At 41.0% G+C, this 19,417-nt stretch overlaps 2 protein-coding genes across 2 annotated transcripts in view; one reads left to right on the top strand and one right to left on the bottom strand.

Annotated features, from left to right (window-relative positions):
* LOC121635284 (zinc finger protein 665-like) overlaps positions 1–19,417 on the top strand; it is a 645,425-nt gene that overhangs the window by 171,487 nt on the left and 454,521 nt on the right. The gene's annotated exons all lie outside the window — the stretch shown is intronic.
* Positions 1–19,417, bottom strand: part of LOC121635920 — a 51,223-nt gene that overhangs the window by 17,520 nt on the left and 14,286 nt on the right. The window contains exons 3-12 of the mRNA XM_041979336.1: positions 5,399–5,502; positions 5,024–5,296; positions 4,849–4,942; positions 4,624–4,691; positions 4,289–4,510; positions 4,130–4,195; positions 3,856–3,987; positions 3,640–3,702; positions 3,504–3,536; positions 3,161–3,287 (exon numbers count right to left, since the gene is read on the bottom strand). Coding sequence (XP_041835270.1) covers positions 3,161–3,287; positions 3,504–3,536; positions 3,640–3,702; positions 3,856–3,987; positions 4,130–4,195; positions 4,289–4,510; positions 4,624–4,691; positions 4,849–4,942; positions 5,024–5,296; positions 5,399–5,502 — 1,182 coding nt within the window. The remainder of the gene's footprint in view (positions 1–3,160; positions 3,288–3,503; positions 3,537–3,639; positions 3,703–3,855; positions 3,988–4,129; positions 4,196–4,288; positions 4,511–4,623; positions 4,692–4,848; positions 4,943–5,023; positions 5,297–5,398; positions 5,503–19,417) is intronic.

Below are 19,417 nucleotides of genomic sequence, written 5' to 3'. Positions count from 1 at the left end.
GGCACGCATGTAACCGGCCCATGAACGCCGTTTTGACCACCTTTAGGTAACGCAAGCATTTTCATAAACGGTATATGTAATGCTACTAAATGCTGTTCCAAACTATTTAAGCGGGCCAACTCGAGAGGAATGGAATGAGGACGCAAGTTATTTGCAGAGCATTCAGGGGGTGTCTGACCTTTACTAATTTTGTAGTGACAAGTATAACAAATCCACAACATACCCTGAGCTGCTTCTAACAATGGACATGGGATTATGCAATCGTCCTTACATTTGTGTAGATACTCCTCACTTATGCATTTCTCAGCTATTTCAGCCAACAATTTGCTCTTTCTATAATAATCCCATTTACATTTCAAGACTTGATGCTTGAATAGCAACCTATGACAACAACCACAAACATAATCAGGCCCCTCTTTAACTTTGTCCAAAAACTGCTCTATTACAAAGTCAAACTCCTGCATCTTCACTTTAATTTGATGCCTCTTTGAAATAACCAACTCTTTTACTCTTCTCCTGTGCTCAGGAATTGAATGATATTTAGTTTTACTCAGTACTTTTGCAGTATTCTTATGCAGTTGATTAAATCTATATTTCTTAATGCTTAGTGCTTTTACTTGCTCTTTATGGGAGGCATTTTCCTTATATTTCTTTTTGCTAAATGTTTTCACTTCCTCTTTATGTGAGGCATTTTCCTTATATTTCTTTATGCTAAGTTGTTTGACTTTCTCCTTATACAAGATATCACTTTTATATTTCCTTTTGATTTCATCCTTCTTTTTCTGTCTATGCATGATATTTTCTTGATAGAACACTTTTTTTACTACTTTTACCTTCTCCTTATAAAGCACATGATACTTAAGTCTATATTTTGAAGTCTTTCTACTTTTTAAATACTTTGAACATGAAAATGTACCTTTAGAGCAACTAACGTTTTGACTGACATGTGCCTCCTCTTTACTTAGCCCACATTTTACTTCTGTTTTAAGTAAATTCCTAAGTTTTAAGCTGTGTAAAGCAACACTTGAGTCATCACAATTCTGCCGTCTCAAATTGTACCCTTCTGAAAAGGATGCCTTCACTTTGCAGTAACCATAACACATTCGTTTCTGAGGTTGTTGTACACAGACAACTGTCTCATAATGGTTACCATTGGTATTTACAACATACAGCCCCTGATTTGAAAATGTCTGATCTCTACAGCTATACTGAAGCCACTGACCATTAAAGAATGTAAAAATGTTTACACCTAAACAATCTGCTGCTGCTTGAATTTCAACCTCTGTTGCCCAACTACCAACAAGATGCATCTTTGACTTTTTCAGGTATTCAGAAACTGAAGAATACTCCCTTCTCAAAATGCTCTTATATGTCAGAGGATTGCTTTCTAAATGCTTAACAACAGCTAGCCTAATTTTCCTATGATTTTTCTGAGTTCCAGAAATGGCCTGACTAATAGAGCGGAAAAAACAACTCCCATCCCCGACTATTTTTTCAGTAAGGCAAGGTGCACCTAACACACCACTAGCAGAAGGTACAGCATCAACCTTCTTGGATTCTATATTAAGCTGTTTACACAAAGCCTCTGAAACCTCCTTAGAAATCGGATTGAACACTAAACATCTAGTCTGAATATCATTGACAAATTCAACATCAGAGTTGACTTGGTCAGCATCAGTCCACTTTGTCCTCTTTGATGTCAAATTTCTCAAGGATACCTTCCGCTTCTTATCTCTTTGGCTGTCAAAACTCAACGTTGCCTGGTCAGTAAACTCACCTAAACTAGAACTAAACTCACCCACTAATTGCACATCATCTCCAAAACCCACAGAAAACTGCCGACTTTCACTCTGAGTCACTTTGCAAATCACCTTTACTCCACTGATCTCAAACAATGTTTGTTTGAGAGCATCAGAAAGCCTGTGTATGTAGTTGTACACCTGAATAAGACTACTGAAATAAACAACTACACTATTCCCTGTCTCATCAACCATCCCATCTGCACTGCGTGCATGGGAATCCACAACTGCATACTGTCCCTCGTGACTGATGATGGCAGAAGTGCTGCCACTCAGTGTCAAAAAGCAGGTTTCATACTTTGTGCACACCTTTTCCAATCCGTCACGGAGAGTGGTGTGCACACCTGCATCAATAAATTCTCCCTCAACTACGCCTACTTGTCCTGCAACATAATCTCCATACTCAAAGTCAAACCTCTGTCCATCAATGACTCTCTCTTTGGGCAAATCCGAAACACAGAGCAGTTCATGTCCACCACTGATGAAATCACTGTCACGCAAATAACTATAAAGTTCATCACCTAAAACTACCACCTTATCCAAAGTTTCAGACTGCCATGTGAACACACTGCCTACACAATGTTTAGCCAACGCTACTAAGCTTACTGCTGCACACTGAAGACCACCATACAAAAAACGAGAATCCCCCTGATGAAAGGTTCCCCTGAGTGATCTAACATAACTAGGAGAACTGACATCAACAAACACTACATCTCTTTCTAAATCCACATTACTCTCCTCTACAACAATTCTGGAAACACCATACCACCGTGCATCCAACGACTTCTTCAGGTTCCCGATGTGTAGCATCAGGTCATTGAAGCAGGTGTTGAACACAACAACTGAGGTTCCAGTTTCTGTTGCTAAACCCTCATTATTGCGTATCCCACAATCTACAACCGCAAAATACTCACTGTGCTGGATAACCAGACTTACAGCATCATGGAGATCCAGAAGACACATCCCATCCCGAACCAAATACTCCTGTAGCTTCTCTTGCATTTGTAACTCCTCATCAGACACGTCAAAATCTCCACGAACTACCCAACCTGTCTTAACCTTCCACCTCCTACCTAACACACTATGCTGCTCAACCAACTTGCATAGCTCCTTTTCTCTGCCTTTTTTCTGACTTTCCCTAGCCATAAATGCTTCTAACTTCTTCCCTTCTACAATGACCTGATCCACATCTGACGGTCGCCAAGTACAAACAGGAGATACCATGTGTTTGGCTGCAGCTACAACACTACATGAAATGAGTGCATCATTAGCGTTATCAGTAACCGTTTGAACTGTAGTCCCTGAAACAAGAGGAACCGGTGGGCCTGTAGAACACAAACAAGGGTTAGAGGCACTCCTACCTGTGGTGGCTTCTTGTGTGCGCTGCAAGCCACCACCCGCTGGCACCTGGACAGCCGTCGGAACCGCCTCAGAACAGGTGGGCCCTGGCACATCACAGGCAGACACCAGGCTTGGTGTGGCCTCAACCTACATTTAAACAAAAATATAAATTCCCACATTAAACTATACACAAAGACAAAAGAAAAAAAAAATATAGATTTCCATTCCTTTCATTTTTGGAGTGAAATGATATTGATGCTTTTTTAGTTCATGTTCAGTGAAACTAACTTGACAAAAACAGACTATGTTCTTTATAAACAAAATGCAATAAAAATTCAGAAATGATTGACAAATTTGTCTTACCTTTTCCAACGCTGCGTCTGTTGTAGGTGTCCTCTAAAAATATAAACATGAAAACCCCCATTAATAATGACACTTTGGCATGACTGCTGCTACATGTATTGTACCACAAATTATATGCATTAGAAACATTACACACCTGCTGCCTAACCCGCGTCTGCTTAATGACAGCAGACCTGCGACGAGGTTCCTCAGGCAAGGGCTAAAAAAAAAAAAAAAAAAAAAAATAACAAAGGTATAAGTATCTGTACAATATCTCCTTGAGAAATTATCTGCAATATCATTAAGATGAAAAGGTGGTAGAAAGAAAGCTATTTTACTATGACACAAATAAAAGAATCTCCAAAACAATTACCGGTTTGCCTGTAGGAAAGTCGCCAAGAGCCGATGGAAAAGACTTATCCATGGCAGCCAGAATAGATGTAGAGAATCGGACAGGATTGAGTGGGATGAAACACTCCCTTAAGGCCACCGGAGTGCCATCCGCCTGCAAAATAAATGCACGAACATAGTTTCAGGCAATTTCTGTGTAACACTTTTCTAACAGAAAATAAATAAATAAATAAATACAATCACACAAACTAAACTATTATCATGTAACTGTTTAATCTAAAAAGATAAAAACAAACCTGGCGGGGAACCACCCTCCTCTTGGGTGAAGCAGGGGCATGCCCAGCTTCTCCCGAATGGTTCCTCTGTAATGTCACATAATGAGAAATACAGATTATTTAAATATTCATCTTTAACCATAAATTATCTAAATCCGTGATGAATATTCAGCCCATTACCTTCCTGCCCGATTCCACCAGCGTCCACTCGGAAGGGGGTGGACGTGTAGCTGGTACCTCCCCCTTCACAACCACTCTGGGAGCAATCCTTGGCACAGATGGCTTAGGAGACACCTGGCGTTGCACCGGTGGCACAGGTGCTGGTGTCTCCAGTTGCTGGTAGGCGGCACTCCACAGCAACTGCACAAGGATTGGCATCCCAACGTTATCACTAAGGTGGATCTAAAGAAACAATGTGAAAAAAATAAAATTATTTATGTATGTTACACATTCTGTCAAACATGACATGTTAGTATTTTTAGATGTGTTCCATCAAGGCAATAGTTTGCACTTACACCATCAGGGCACCACAACTCCCGACGTCCCAGGGGGAAATGGTCAGCCATGTGCCAATACTTGACACCTAAATGACATTAACATCATATATTAGAAAAATAAGGAGTACATGTATCAATTTCATTATTACAAACAATACAATTGAAATAGAATCCTACACACTTCATTTACAAAACCTATGAATACATAATTACTATCAACTTCACATTTTATCCTGAACTTACCCAGACGTACTGACTGACGGTGGAACTCTTGCCGCATGAGCTCTTGGTATTCCCCTGGGACCGTAAGTCGCGGGACAGAATCCACCACAAAGACCTTTAGATAGAAGAAATAATTCTTCAGTAATTGCAAAGTCAACCTTAAAAATGTCACCACCTTAAAATAGATGTATCATACCTTCGGCCAGCGTTCGCACGCTGTCCTCAAATATTGGCTAAAAGCCTGTCCCGCTTCATCAACGGTTCGGCTGGCCGTAAGGTTGTTGCTGGGTGCCATGAGACAGACTGCGTCTGGGACCAGAGGAATCACCGCATGTGAAACCTCTGTACGCAGCTGATTAGCGTCGGCACCGGGAGTCGCCATAATGCCAAAAGACAGCTTTTCTCCTGGCATTTTGACTATCCCATCAGCAACAGCGCGAAGATGGGAGTCTCCAACAAGCAAAACGAACTAGAAATGACAAAATAAAGCAACACACAAAAGCTAAATGAATAGCTTCTTAAGATAAAAATCAGAAGGTATTCTCTGGACTACATGTGTGATTTCTTATACCTGCTTGCCTGGAGTTCCCTCAGGGATGACCAGCTTGTTACTACGCCCAGTATAGACACTCACTGGCCATCTACGGACTTTGTGACGCAAGCCTGTGCCACGCTCTGTTGAGAGAAAAAAAAGAAAAACCTTCAGTAATGTTAATATATACTGTAAAGCTTAATATTGTTATTATTACTATTATTAATAATCAATTATAATGGCATATTAAAGCTAAATATACAATTACATTTATTACATTTAAAAACTGTAAAAATGATAATAATAAAAACTAATCCGATCTTCAGAATTTTTTTTATGGTTTTTAAAATTTAGGTCATTTTATATTTAGCATATATTTTATGTCATTAGAATTATCCATTAATAAAAATGAGATTATCATTATTATTACTTCATATAATCATTATTGTTATTTTATGTCAGTATATTTATTTTAAAATTTATTTAAACATATACATTAAACATTTCATATATTTAGTGTAATTTTGTGATAATGTATATTTTATATATATTATCATCACCATAAAAGAGCAGATTCAAACATATTAAACACAAACAATAAAAAAAAAAAAAAAAAAAAAAGAAATCAAGAAATAAATAAATACATACGTCCACAAAATGTAGCGGAAGGCTGTGCATGACCAACTCGGAGCGTGAGTTGGTCAACATTGCGCTTCTTAGCGGCTTCAGAACGTAGGTACGACCTCCCACGCGGCATCTACGAAGACAGAAAAACATTAAAGTATTTACAATTTGATTATTGTACAGTAACAAAGTCGTTCATTCTTCTGAAATTCTTTGTTAAGAATTCTCAGAAACCAAAAAGCCATAAAAAGGTGTAAAAGTATTATTTCAGATCACTAAAAAGAGGGGAATATATATATATATATATATATATATATATATATATATATATATATATATATATATATATATATATATATATAAAAAGGGGGGAAATGACGAGGTAAGCCAAATAGGAAGAGGACAAAAAGATAGGCAAACAGGGTGCAAAGAGGCCTAGAAATCATTCTTTCATCACATTTCTGAGAAAGCAGAATGGTTAAGTTCAATTCCTCTGCATATTCTCTGTCAATATTCAATTCATCTCCATCTAAAATTACATATATAAATAAAGCCAAGGACACTGAATGACACTAACTTTCAAAGAAAAAGCTAAACATTTCAATGTTACATTAAACTAGAATACAAATTGGGAAAAAAGATAGAAAAACATACAGAGAGATAAAGACACAGAGACAAACAGACAAAGAGAGAGACAGAGTCAGATAAAGACAGACAGAGACAAAGAGAGACAGACAGACAGACAGAAAAAGAGATAGATAAAGAGACAGAGTGAGATAAAGAGACAGACAGACAGACAGATAGATAAATGTAACACAAACAAAAAAAAAAAAATACATATTCAAACCACAATAAATCCTTCAATATTGACAGTATGGCCACCATAACTGGATCAGAAATTTAACACACTCATGCTCACCTCATAACATGCCAAAAAAAACACAGAAAAAATAAAACAGAATAACACACAGTGAAACCACAGTGCCTCCTTAAATATTCACACAGATTAAAAGCACAGTGACTTCTTAAATATTCATGCTCTGACCACCAGAACTGCATCATGTAACAGTACTCATGCACAGCTCATGAAACACCAGAAAAAACCCAGCAAAAAAAAATAAAAAGAAGAAATCACACAGATTAAAACCACAGTGACTTCTTAAATATTCATGCTCTGACCACCAGAACTGCATCATGTAACAGTACTCATGCACAGCTCATGAAACACCAGAAAAAAACCCAGCAAAAAAAAAATAAAAAGAAGAAATCACACAGATTAAAACCACAGTGCCTTCTTAAATATTCATGCTCTGACCACCAGAACTGCATCATGTAACATTACTCATGCACAGCTCATGAAACACCAGAAAAAAAAACCCAGCAAAAAAAATAAATAAATAAAAAAATGGAGAAATCACACAGATTAAAACCACAGGGACTTCTTAAATATTTATGATCTGACCACCAGTACTGCATCATGTAACAGTACTCATGCACCGCTCATGAAACACCAGAAAAAAACCCAGCCAAAAAAAAAAAAAAAAAAAAAAAAAAAAAAAAAATGAAAGACGTTTTCAAACAGCCCTAACGCCTTGAATATTTAGGCTATGACTTCCATTCCAACATTTTCGGAAAGCTAAGAGAAAGACTTTTCCGACGATATATAACAATGCCATGGTATTCTTTAATATTTAGGCCTACAACGAACTCAACAGCACCACAACACGAAGCTCCACACCAAACAGCACACAGCCGTTGAAACAAAGTCCGCAGCCACGTGAAAAAAACACGTACTGGATCATTTAAACAGCCGAAGTTAACAGCAATCAGTTACAAAAAAAGCACTACTACCATTCTGTGTTTAAATAAGCTTAGCATGCGTTCACAGTTTGCTAAATTCAAATGATGCACCCTAACGAGCGCTCACAAAAAGAGCGCGCCAACACTCAGACATTACACTTAACTTAATATAACTGCGTATTTACTGAAAAATAAACCTTACCTTGTATCGCTGGGAAGGCAGCTGCAATCAATTAATCCACGAAATCTCCTGAACAGCAAAATCTCTCTCTTTGAAAGCTTTTGAAAGCAAAGGGTAGCTTGCCTTTCTCTGTGTATGCTTACGCAGCCACAGATACAGACAAACCGGATGAGTAACTGCCGGTGGCTGCTTATAAGTGGAAGTTTGAAATTTCCTTCAGCCAATCAGCATGCACGGACAGAAAACAACCTCTGTTTATTGGTCTAAAATGATGCTTGGTCACGTTACAGGAAATCAGATGACAAAACTGCATGTCCAACACCGAAATGACTGTCAGACAAAAAAAAAAATAATTAAATAAATTAAATTAAACAAAATTAAACAAATACCACATAATTACATCTGATGAGAGCCATTTTAACCCCTTCATGTCTGAATTTATTTAAATAATGGAAAAACAAAATAAAAAAGACATAAATTAGGAAACATAACAAAGAAAAAAACTAATATAATCCATCAAACTAATAATTAGCAAGACAGATAACAACAATAAACCAATCAAAATAAACACATGAATAAGAGTGAATGAATTATTACATAATTTACACTATATAAAATACACAACATATAAATACACATAGAGTAACATGACGTTCCTTTAGTAAATAAAGATAAATCAAAGAAATTAAACCATAAACACAGAACCAAAACATATCACACTTACACATAAACATAAACTTTAGGAAAAATCAGTAAGTAATATTTCCCTCATGTCTGCACACTGCAATAAATGCAGGACAGATAACAAATAAACTAATAATAATTAACAGACAAATGAATGGTTGCACTCACCTCACTGCAGGCTCAATACTCACTTTATACAACATACACAATAAAAAAAAACAATGACAAATCTATTTAATATTAAACTGAAATCTCTGCCAATACAGTTCATGTTTAACATAAATTTAAAGCATATGGAGAAAACCACACACTATCATGTCTTGCCTGTTAGAAGGGATTATTAATGGAAGTTGTGTTGCTCCCATTGTGATGGGCACTCAGAGATTGCAGATGTCTGGAAGCTAAAGGTCACGAAGGCATAAATAAATACATGTAGATGCCATCTCTGACGTTGCAGTCCATAGGAATAATGCATCAACTGCCCACCATCTTGGGCTGGACGAAGCTGCGTATACTTACTGCATTAGTCAACTGAAACAGAGGTCTATCAACAAAAAACATGCTGGATTTCCATACCATTTTTAATCGGTTTGGTTTATTATAAATGTCAAACATATTTATAATACAACAGATTCATTTGTTTTATTTATATCATACACTTACACACACTAAGATACACACACCCACACGCATACAGATTTTTTTTGTCCAAAACTCAAAGAAATAATAATAGTGATGCTCATGTATGGAGTTATATTTGTGCTTTCATTATGAATTATATGAAATATAAATAAAACATAAGGGAAAGAGAAGAAGTCAAAACCACACAAATTGGTAAGAGTAGGCACTTAAGGGCTAATTCAGAAGGTACTGTTTATAATAGTGTATTTTATAATCATTTAGTCCTGTCAAAGTCCTCTGGGTTAAAGTGATGGCTGCAGGCGGCTGAACAGTCATTCGATACAAAGTCTCTCCTTCTGAGTGCTGCTACCCATGCTGCCTCCTCCATTTATCTTCTGGAAACATACAAAACAAATCCATCTGAACGTTGTCTGTTCTCAGTTCTTCTGTAACTACAGTTCAGCAGTTAAAGTTAATGTTAGCGCCATGAAACTGATTTAATAGATAATGTGGAATTAACATGACCTACTTAGCACAATATGAAATGCCTGATTGCCAGACACCACTTAAGTCATCTTACGGTAATCATCAACTTACTAAAACACATTTCTGATTTTATTGTCCTGACATAAGCCAGTTCAATTGATGTTGACTTAAGACATACACCAAATTCAACAAGTTCATAAGTTAAATAATATAAAACCACGAATACCTTGTTAAATGTCATCTCTTGTTTCTTGGTCTCGTTTCTTTCACAGAAACATCTGTATGCAGCACTAAAATCTGGCATTTTGGTTTCACAGACATTCCGACTGCTCTGACCAAGTCTGAATGCTTGTCAGAAACCCAGCCCAAGATGGTGGCTGTCTTGATGTGCCACTGAGGCATCTATGTGTATATATCTCTGTCACGAAGGTCTCTGATATCATTTTTGAACTATCTAACTCATCAATATCATCCTTGGAGACCTCATGATTGAAAATATCACAATCTCCTTACACCATCATGATTAAAATGGCTGCCTGTGAGGTTTCTGTCCCTCGCCATCAAACAGGAAGTGACTATAACTCTGGACTCACTTGACCAAAGTACCTGATATTTGGCAGTTGTCATTAAAGTCCCAACCTCAACATGTTAGTACATGATCAAACACTATAGCACCACCTACTGGCCATGTTGATATCTGCAGATCTTAAAACCATGCTTTTGTTTGGATTTATTTGACACTATTTGTCAGAACATGGTCATGAACACTTCTGATGTCATTATTGGGCACATTGATGTATGAGATGATGGTCAGAGAGAGACAATGACCCCCCAAGGCAGAATACCTGGGGACGAGTGAGCATATGGCTGCCAGCCAGAGCGAGCTTGCTTGGGGAGGGAGGTTGCCAGCTGATGGGGCGGTGCAATAGGCCGAAGCGGCGCCAGAGGTGCGAGGGCCTTCATCGCTGCTTGCAGCTTTAATTAGGCCCGAGCACCGAAGGCGGTGCGAAGGCCTGTTGTAATGCAAAAGTTTATTATTTAGGCCCGAGCACCGAAGGCGGTGCGAAGGCCTATTGTAATGCAAAAGTTTATTAGGCCCGAGCACCGAAGGCGGTGCGAAGGCCTATTGAAATGCAAGCGTTTATTATTAGGCCCGAGCACCGAAGGCGGTGCGAAGGCCTATTGTAATGCAAGCGTTTATTCTTATTATTATTATTTTTATTTCGCACATTGAATTGCATTTTTGGGGGCCTGAACATGCTCCAAAACTCACCAAATTTTGTCTACCCCCCCATTGGAATGCGAAAAATTTAATAATTTGGGGTGGTCGGGACTGTTCAGGCAAAATTGAACGAGAGCGCCACCTATTTGTGATGCCCCTCCATTGCAAGTTATCAATCTTCATGAAACTTTGTACACATGTTCCACATGGTGGGGGGAACAAAAAAAGAAATTATAGTATAGGTCTAAATAAAACAGGAAGTCGGCCATTTTGGGTCAAAGTCGCCATTTTGGCATTTTACTGACCTCGCATTTGAACAAACTCCTCCTAGAGATATCATCGGATTGACACCAAAATGGCTCAGGATGTTCAGAAGGCATGTGTGATCAAAAGTTATGCAAAACTTTCTCAAAGGAGTAACGGCGTACAGGGGGCGGGGCCTCAAAGCTTGATGTCTCGCCATGAAAGACGAAATTGTTATAACTCCCGAATAAAACAACATTTCTGAACCAAAATGGTCACGTAGGATACTAGTCCCATCCTCAACACATCTACGTTGTCATTATAGGAATATGAATAGGCCACGCCCCCTGGCGACAGGAAGTCATGTTTTTTACTTGAAGACCCACTTCTCTGACGTTTTGAACAGAACTGAGGTCAAACTGCATCACACACCTGTAAACAAGTTGGGGATGATATCCGGTGAAGACTGTTGCTCTACGCTGCATGGCCAGACGGTGGCGTCATGACAAACTTGGATAAAATGCCATGACATCATTAATCAGTGTAAATCCCTCAATTTTCATTCAATCACCATCACACTCACAGTAATTACTCAGGGTCTGTTCCTGAACAGATACATTGAACTACTTCTGGTCTTGGTCTAAGCCCCGCCCACTTTCAACAGGAAGTGTCTTTTTCAGACACTGGGGTCCCTCTCCTCAGGAATGAACTCCACACACTCAAAAGTGCTTCAGATCAGGTCAAACACTTTCGTGATACTACCGAAAACAATCCTCAAGTTCCTTCCTCAAGCAAAACCATGGCGAATGGCGTTCATCGCCATGAAACAGGAAGTATTTGCAACTGACCCATAGTACTCCCGATCTTCACCAAACTCGGCAGGAAGGACAGTGGTCAGGCCTGGAACTGATTTAAATAGACATATGCTGGTTATGTGGCTCTATAGCGCCCCCTATAATTATTTATTCTATCAGCTCCAACCACTGCTTTCACTGACATTCATGAAATGTGGCATATTTATATAACATGCCAGTACAAACCAAAAAGCCTCTTCATGTCCTGATGTTTTCAACGCCATAGCCCCGCCCCCTGGAAACAGGAAGTACCCCTTTTTTCCCATTGAAAACCCTACACACCTACTCAAACTCATCAATATTATCCTTGATGAACACATGACTCACAATATAACAAACTGCTTACACCATCATGAATAAAATGGCTGCCTGTGAGGTTTCTGTCCCTCGCCATCAAACAGGAAGTGGCTATAACTCTGGACTCGGTTGACCCAATGACGTGATACTTGGCAGTTGTCATTAAAGTCCGAACCTCAACATGTTAGTACAAGATCAAACACTATAGCTCCACCTACTGGCCATGTTGATATCTGCAGATCCTAAAAGCATGATTTTGTTTGGATTTGTTTCACACTATTGGTCAGAACAAGGTCATGACCACTTCTGATGTCATTATTAGGCCCATTGATGTATGAGATGATGGTCAGAGAGAGACAATGACCACACGAGGCAGAAACATGGGGACGACTGAGCGTACGGCTGCCAGCCAGAGCGAGCTTGCTTGGGGAGGGAGGTTGCAGGCCGAGGGGGCGGTGCAATAGGCCGGAGCGGCGCCAGAGGTGCGAGGGCCTTCATCGCTGCTTGCAGCTTTAATTAGGCCCGAGCACCGAAGGCGGTGCGAAGGCCTATTGTAATGCAAGCGTTTTTTCTTCTTCTTCTTCTTCTTATTCTTATTATTCTTCTCAAAACTCAAACACATTTTTGGGGTACTGCCCATGCTCGAAAACTCACCAAATTTTGCCTACCCCCCCAAAGGAATGTGTAAATTTACATATGGTGGGGTGCTCGGGACTGTTCGGGCAAAATTGAACGAGAGCGCCACCTATTTATGATGCCCCGCCACTGCATGTCATCAATCTTCATGAAAATCGGTACACTTGTTCTAAATGGTGGGGCGAACAAAAAATCCTCTTGGAGCACTGTCCTAAAAAAAACAGCAAGTCAGCCATTTTGGGTCAAAGTCGCCATTTTGGCGTTTTACTGACCTCGCATTTGAACGAACTCCTCCTAGAGATATTATCGTATTGACACCAAAATGGCTGAGGATGTTCAGAAGGCATGTGTGATCAAAAGTTATGCAAAACTCTCTCAAAGGAGTAACGGCGTACAGGGGGCGTGGCCTCAAAGTTTGATGTCTCGCCATGAAAGACGAAATTGATATAACTCCCACATAAAACAACATTTTCTGACCCAAAATGGCCTCGTATGATACTAGTCCCATCCTCAACACATCTATGTGGTCATTATTGGATTATGAATAGGCCACGCCCCCTGGCAACAGGAAGTCATGTTTTTTACTCGAAGACCCACTTCTCTGACGTTTTGAACACAACCGGGGTCAAACTGGATCAGACACCTGAAAACAAGTTGGGGATGATATCCGGTGAAGACTGTTGCTCTACGCTGCAAAGCAAGACCGTGGCGCCATGGCGAACTTCGATAAGACGCCATGACATCATCAATCACTATAACTCCCTCATTTTTCACCCAATCACCATCAAACTCACAGGGCTTAGTCATGGTCCGGTCCCGAACACACCCATATGACCACTTCCGGTCTAGCCCTAAGCCCCGCCCACTTTCAACAGGAAGTGCTTTTTTGCAGTTGTCGTGGTCCTTCTCCTCAGGCATGAACCCCAGACACTTGAAAGTGCTTCACAACAGGTCAAACCCTTTCATGATACGTACAATAAAAATCTCAAGTTCCTTCGCCAAACGTAACCATGGCGAATCTTGGTCCGACGCCATCAAACAGGAAGTACTTGTAACTCACCCGGTGTATCATCGATCTCCACCAAACTCGGCAGGAAGGATCGTATTCAGACGTGGAACTGAGCCAAATTGACATATGCTGGAATAGTGACATAGTGGCTCTATAGCGCCCCCTACAATATTTTGATCAACCAGCTTCGCCCCCTACGTGGACCGACATGCATGAAATTCACCACATTGATTTACTATGCCAGGATGCACAAAACTGTCCATTACACCTTTTTGCTAATTTCAACAGGAAGTCGGCCATTTTGTAAAACGTGTCATTTTCAGGGTCATTTTGGCCTGTTTCTTGCCATTGCATTTGAACGAACTCCTCCTACAGATTATATCGTATTTACCTCAAAATCACTCTGAAGCTTCCAGAGGCATGTGTGATCAAAAGTTATGCAAAACTTTCTCAAAGGAGAAAGGGCATGGCGGGGGCGTGGCCTCAAACTTTGATATCTCGCCATGAGAGACGAAACTGACATAACTTACATATAAAACAACCTATCTTAACCAAAATGGCCCCGTTTGATGTCATTTCCATGCTGACCACATCTACATGTCCAGATGTTGTCACCTGGACATTGCTCAATGCTGCATGGCCAGACGGTGGCGTCATGACAAACTTGGATAAAACGCCATGACATCATTAATCAGTATAAATCCCTCAATTTTCATCCAATCACCATCACACTCACAGTAATTACTCAGGGTCTGTTCCTGAACAGATACATTGAACTACTTCTGGTCTTGGTCTAAGCCCCGCCCACTTTCAACAGGAAGTGTCTTTTTCAGACACTGGGGTCCCTCTCCTCAGGAATGAACTCCACACACTCAAAAGTGCTTCAGATCAGGTCAAACTCTTTCGTGATACTACCGAAAACAATCCTCAAGTTCCTTCCTCAAGCAAAACCATGGCGAATGGCGTTCATCGCCATGAAACAGGAAGTATTTGCAACTGACCCATAGTACTTCCGATCTCCACCAAACTCGGCAGGAAGGACAGTGGTCAGGCCTGGAACTGATTTAAATAGACATATGCTGGTTATGTGGCTCTATAGCGCCCCCTATAATTATTTATTCTATCAGCTCCAACCACTGCTTTGACTGACATTCATGAAATGTGGCATATTTATATAACATGCCAGTACAAACCAAAAAGCCTCTTCATGTCCTGATGTTTTCAACGCCATAGCCCCGCCCCCTGGAAACAGGAAGTACCCCTTTTATCCCATTGAAAACCCTACACACCTACTCAAACTCATCAATATTATCCTTGATGAACACATGACTCACAATATAACAAACTGCTTACACCATCATGAATAAAATGGCTGCCTGTGAGGTTTCTGTCCCTCGCCATCAAACAGGAAGTGGCTATAACTCTGGACTCGGTTGACCCAATGACGTGATACTTGGCAGTTGTCATTAAAGTCCGAACCTCAACATGTTAGTACAAGATCAAACACTATAGCTCCACCTACTGGCCATGTTGATATCTGCAGATCTTAAAAGCATGATTGTGTTTGGATTTGTTTCACACTATTGGTCAGAACAAGGTCATGACCACTTCTGATGTCATTATTAGGCCCATTGATGTATGAGATGATGGTCAGAGAGAGACAATGACCACACGAGGCAGAAACATGGGGACGACTGAGCGTACGGCTGCCAGCCAGAGCGAGCTTGCTTGGGGAGGGAGGTTGCAGGCCGAGGGGGCGGTGCAATAGGCCAGAGCGGCGCCAGAGGTGCGAGGGCCTTCATCGCTGCTTGCAGCTTTAATTAGGCCCGAGCACCGAAGGCGGTGCGAAGGCCTATTGTAATGCAAGCGTTTATTATTATTCTTATTATTCTCCCGTCAAATGAATTGCATTTTTGGGGGTCTCAACATACCCCAAAACTCACCAAATTTTGCGTACCCCCCCCAAAGGAATGTGAAAAATTTCATATTTTGGGGTGCTCGGGACTGTTCGGGCAAAATTGAACAAGAGCGCCACCTATTTATGGTGCCCCGCCACTGCACGTCATCAATCTTCATGAAACTCACTACACATGTTCTAAATGCTCGGGCGAACAAAAAATCCTCTTGGAGAACTGCTCTAAAAAAAACAGGAAGGCGGCCATTTTGGGTCAAAGTCGCCATTTTGGCGTTTTACTGACCTCGCATTTGAACGAACTCCTCCTAGAGATATTATCGTATTGACACCAAAATGGCTGAGGATGTTCAGAAGGCATGTGTGATCAAAAGTTATGCAAAACTCTCTCAAAGGAGTAACGGCGTACAGGGGGCGTGGCCTCAAAGTTTGATGTCTCGCCATGAAAGACGAAATTGATATAACTCCCACATAAAACAACTTTTCTGACCCAAAATGGCCTCGTATGATACTAGTCCCATCCTCAACACATCTATGTGGTCATTATTGGATTATGAATAGGCCACGCCCCCTGGCAACAGGAAGTCATGTTTTTTACTCGAAGACCCACTTCTCTGACGTTTTGAACACAACCGGGGTCAAACTGCATCAGACACCTGAAAACAAGTTGGGGATGATATCCGGTGAAGACTGTTGCTCTACACTGCAAAGCAAGACCGTGGCGCCATGGCGAACTTCGATAAGACGCCATGACATCATCAATCACTATAACTCCCTCATTTTTCACCCAATCACCATCAAACTCACAGGGCTTAGTCATGGTCCGGTCCCGAACACACCCATATGACCACTTCCGGTCTAGCCCTAAGCCCCGCCCACTTTCAACAGGAAGTGCTTTTTTGCAGTTGTCGTGGTCCTTCTCCTCAGGCATGAACCCCAGACACTTGAAAGTGCTTCACAACAGGTCAAACCCTTTCATGATACTACAATAAAAATCTCAAGTTCCTTCGCCAAACGTAACCATGGCGAATCTTGGTCCGACGCCATCAAACAGGAAGTACTTGTAACTCACCCGGTGTACCATCGATCTCCACCAAACTCGGCAGGAAGGATCGTATTCAGACGTGGAACTGAGCCAAATTGACATATGCTGGAATAGTGACATAGTGGCTCTATAGCGCCCCCTACAATATTTTGATCAACCAGCCCCGCCCCCTACGTGGACCGACATGCATGAAATTCACCACATTGATTTACTATGCCAGGATGCACAAAACTGTCCATTAGACCTATAGGCTAATTTCAACAGGAAGTCGGCCATTTTGTAAAACGTGTCATTTTCAGGGTCATTTTGGCCTGTTTCTTGCCATTGCATTTGAACGAACTCCTCCTACAGATTTATCGTATTTACCTCAAAATCACTCTGAAGCTTCCAGAGGCATGTGTGATCAAAAGTTATGCAAAACTTTCTCAAAGGAGAAAGGGCATGGCGGGGGCGTGGCCTCAAACTTTGATATCTCGCCATGAGAGACGAAACTGACATAACTTACATATAAAACAACCTATCTTGACCAAAATGGCCCCGTTTGATGTCATTTCCATGCTGACCACATCTACATGTCCAGATGTTGTCACCTGGACATTGCTCAACGCTGCATGGCCAGACGGTGGCGTCATGACAAACTTGGATAAAACGCCATGACATCATTAATCAGTATAAATCCCTCAATTTTCATCCAATCACCATCACACTCACAGTAATTACTCAGGGTCTGTTCCTGAACAGATACATTGAACTACTTCTGGTCTTGGTCTAAGCCCCGCCCACTTTCAACAGGAAGTGTCTTTTTCAGACACTGGGGTCCCTCTCCTCAGGAATGAACTCCACACACTCAAAAGTGCTTCAGATCAGGTCAAACTCTTTCGTGATACTACCGAAAACAATCCTCAAGTTCCTTCCTCAAGCAAAACCATGGCGAATGGCGTTCATCGCCATGAAACAGGAAGTATTTGCAACTGACCCATAGTACTCCCGATCTCCACCAAACTCGGCAGGAAGGACAGTGGTCAGGCCTGGAACTGATTTAAATAGACATATGCTGGTTATGTGGCTCTATAGCGCCCCCTATAATTATTTATTCTATCAGCTCCAACCACTGCTTTGACTGACATTCATGAAATGTGGCATATTTATATAACATGCCAGTACAAACCAAAAAGCCTCTTCATGTCCTGATGTTTTCAACGCCATAGCCCCGCCCCCTGGAAACAGGAAGTACCCCTTTTATCCCATTGAAAACCCTACACACCTACTCAAACTCATCAATATTATCCTTGATGAACACATGACTCACAATATAACAAACTGCTTACACCATCATGAATAAAATGGCTGCCTGTGAGGTTTCTGTCCCTCGCCATCAAACAGGAAGTGGCTATAACTCTGGACTCGGTTGACCCAATGACGTGATACTTGGCAGTTGTCATTAAAGTCCGAACCTCAACATGTTAGTACAAGATCAAACACTATAGCTCCACCTACTGGCCATGTTGATATCTGCAGATCTTAAAAGCATGATTTTGTTTGGATTTGTTTCACACTATTGGTCAGAACAAGGTCATGACCACTTCTGATGTCATTATTAGGCCCATTGATGTATGAGATGATGGTCAGAGAGAGACAATGACCACAAGAGGCAGAAACATGGGGACGACTGAGCGTACGGCTGCCAGCCAGAGCGAGCTTGCTTGGGGAGGGAGGTTGCAGGCCGAGGGGGCGGTGCAATAGGCCAGAGCGGCGCCAGAGGTGCGAGGGCCTTCATCGCTGCTTGCAGCTTTAATTATTCTTATTATTCTCCCGTCAAATGAATTGCATTTTTGGGGGTCTCAACATACCCCAAAACTCACCAAATTTTGCGTACCCCCCCAAAGGAATGTGAAAAATTTCATATTTTGGGGTGCTCGGGACTGTTTGGGCAAAATTGAACAAGAGCGCCACCTATTTATGGTGCCCCGCCACTGCACGTCATCAATCTTTATGAAACTCACTACACATGTTCTAAATGCTCAGGCGAACAAAAAATCCTCTTGGAGAACTGCTCTAAAAAAAACAGGAAGGCGGCCATTTTGGGTCAAAGTCGCCATTTTGGCGTTTTACTGACCTCGCATTTGAACGAACTCCTCCTAGAGATATTATCGTATTGACACCAAAATGGCTGAGGATGTTCAGAAGGCATGTGTGATCAAAAGTTATGCAAAACTCTCTCAAAGGAGTAACGGCGTACAGGGGGCGTGGCCTCAAAGTTTGATGTCTCGCCATGAAAGACGAAATTGATATAACTCCCACATAAAACAACTTTTCTGACCAAAATGGCCTCGTATGATACTAGTCCCATCCTCAACACATCTATGTGGTCATTATTGGATTATGAATAGGCCACGCCCCCTGGCAACAGGAAGTCATGTTTTTTACTCGAAGACCCACTTCTC

The sequence above is a fragment of the Melanotaenia boesemani genome, chromosome 24 (assembly GCF_017639745.1).
Source record: "Melanotaenia boesemani isolate fMelBoe1 chromosome 24, fMelBoe1.pri, whole genome shotgun sequence".
Classification (NCBI taxonomy): Eukaryota; Metazoa; Chordata; class Actinopteri; order Atheriniformes; family Melanotaeniidae; genus Melanotaenia; species Melanotaenia boesemani.
Note: the sequence above shows the minus strand (reverse complement) of the source record. Positions and strands in the feature narration are given on the sequence as shown.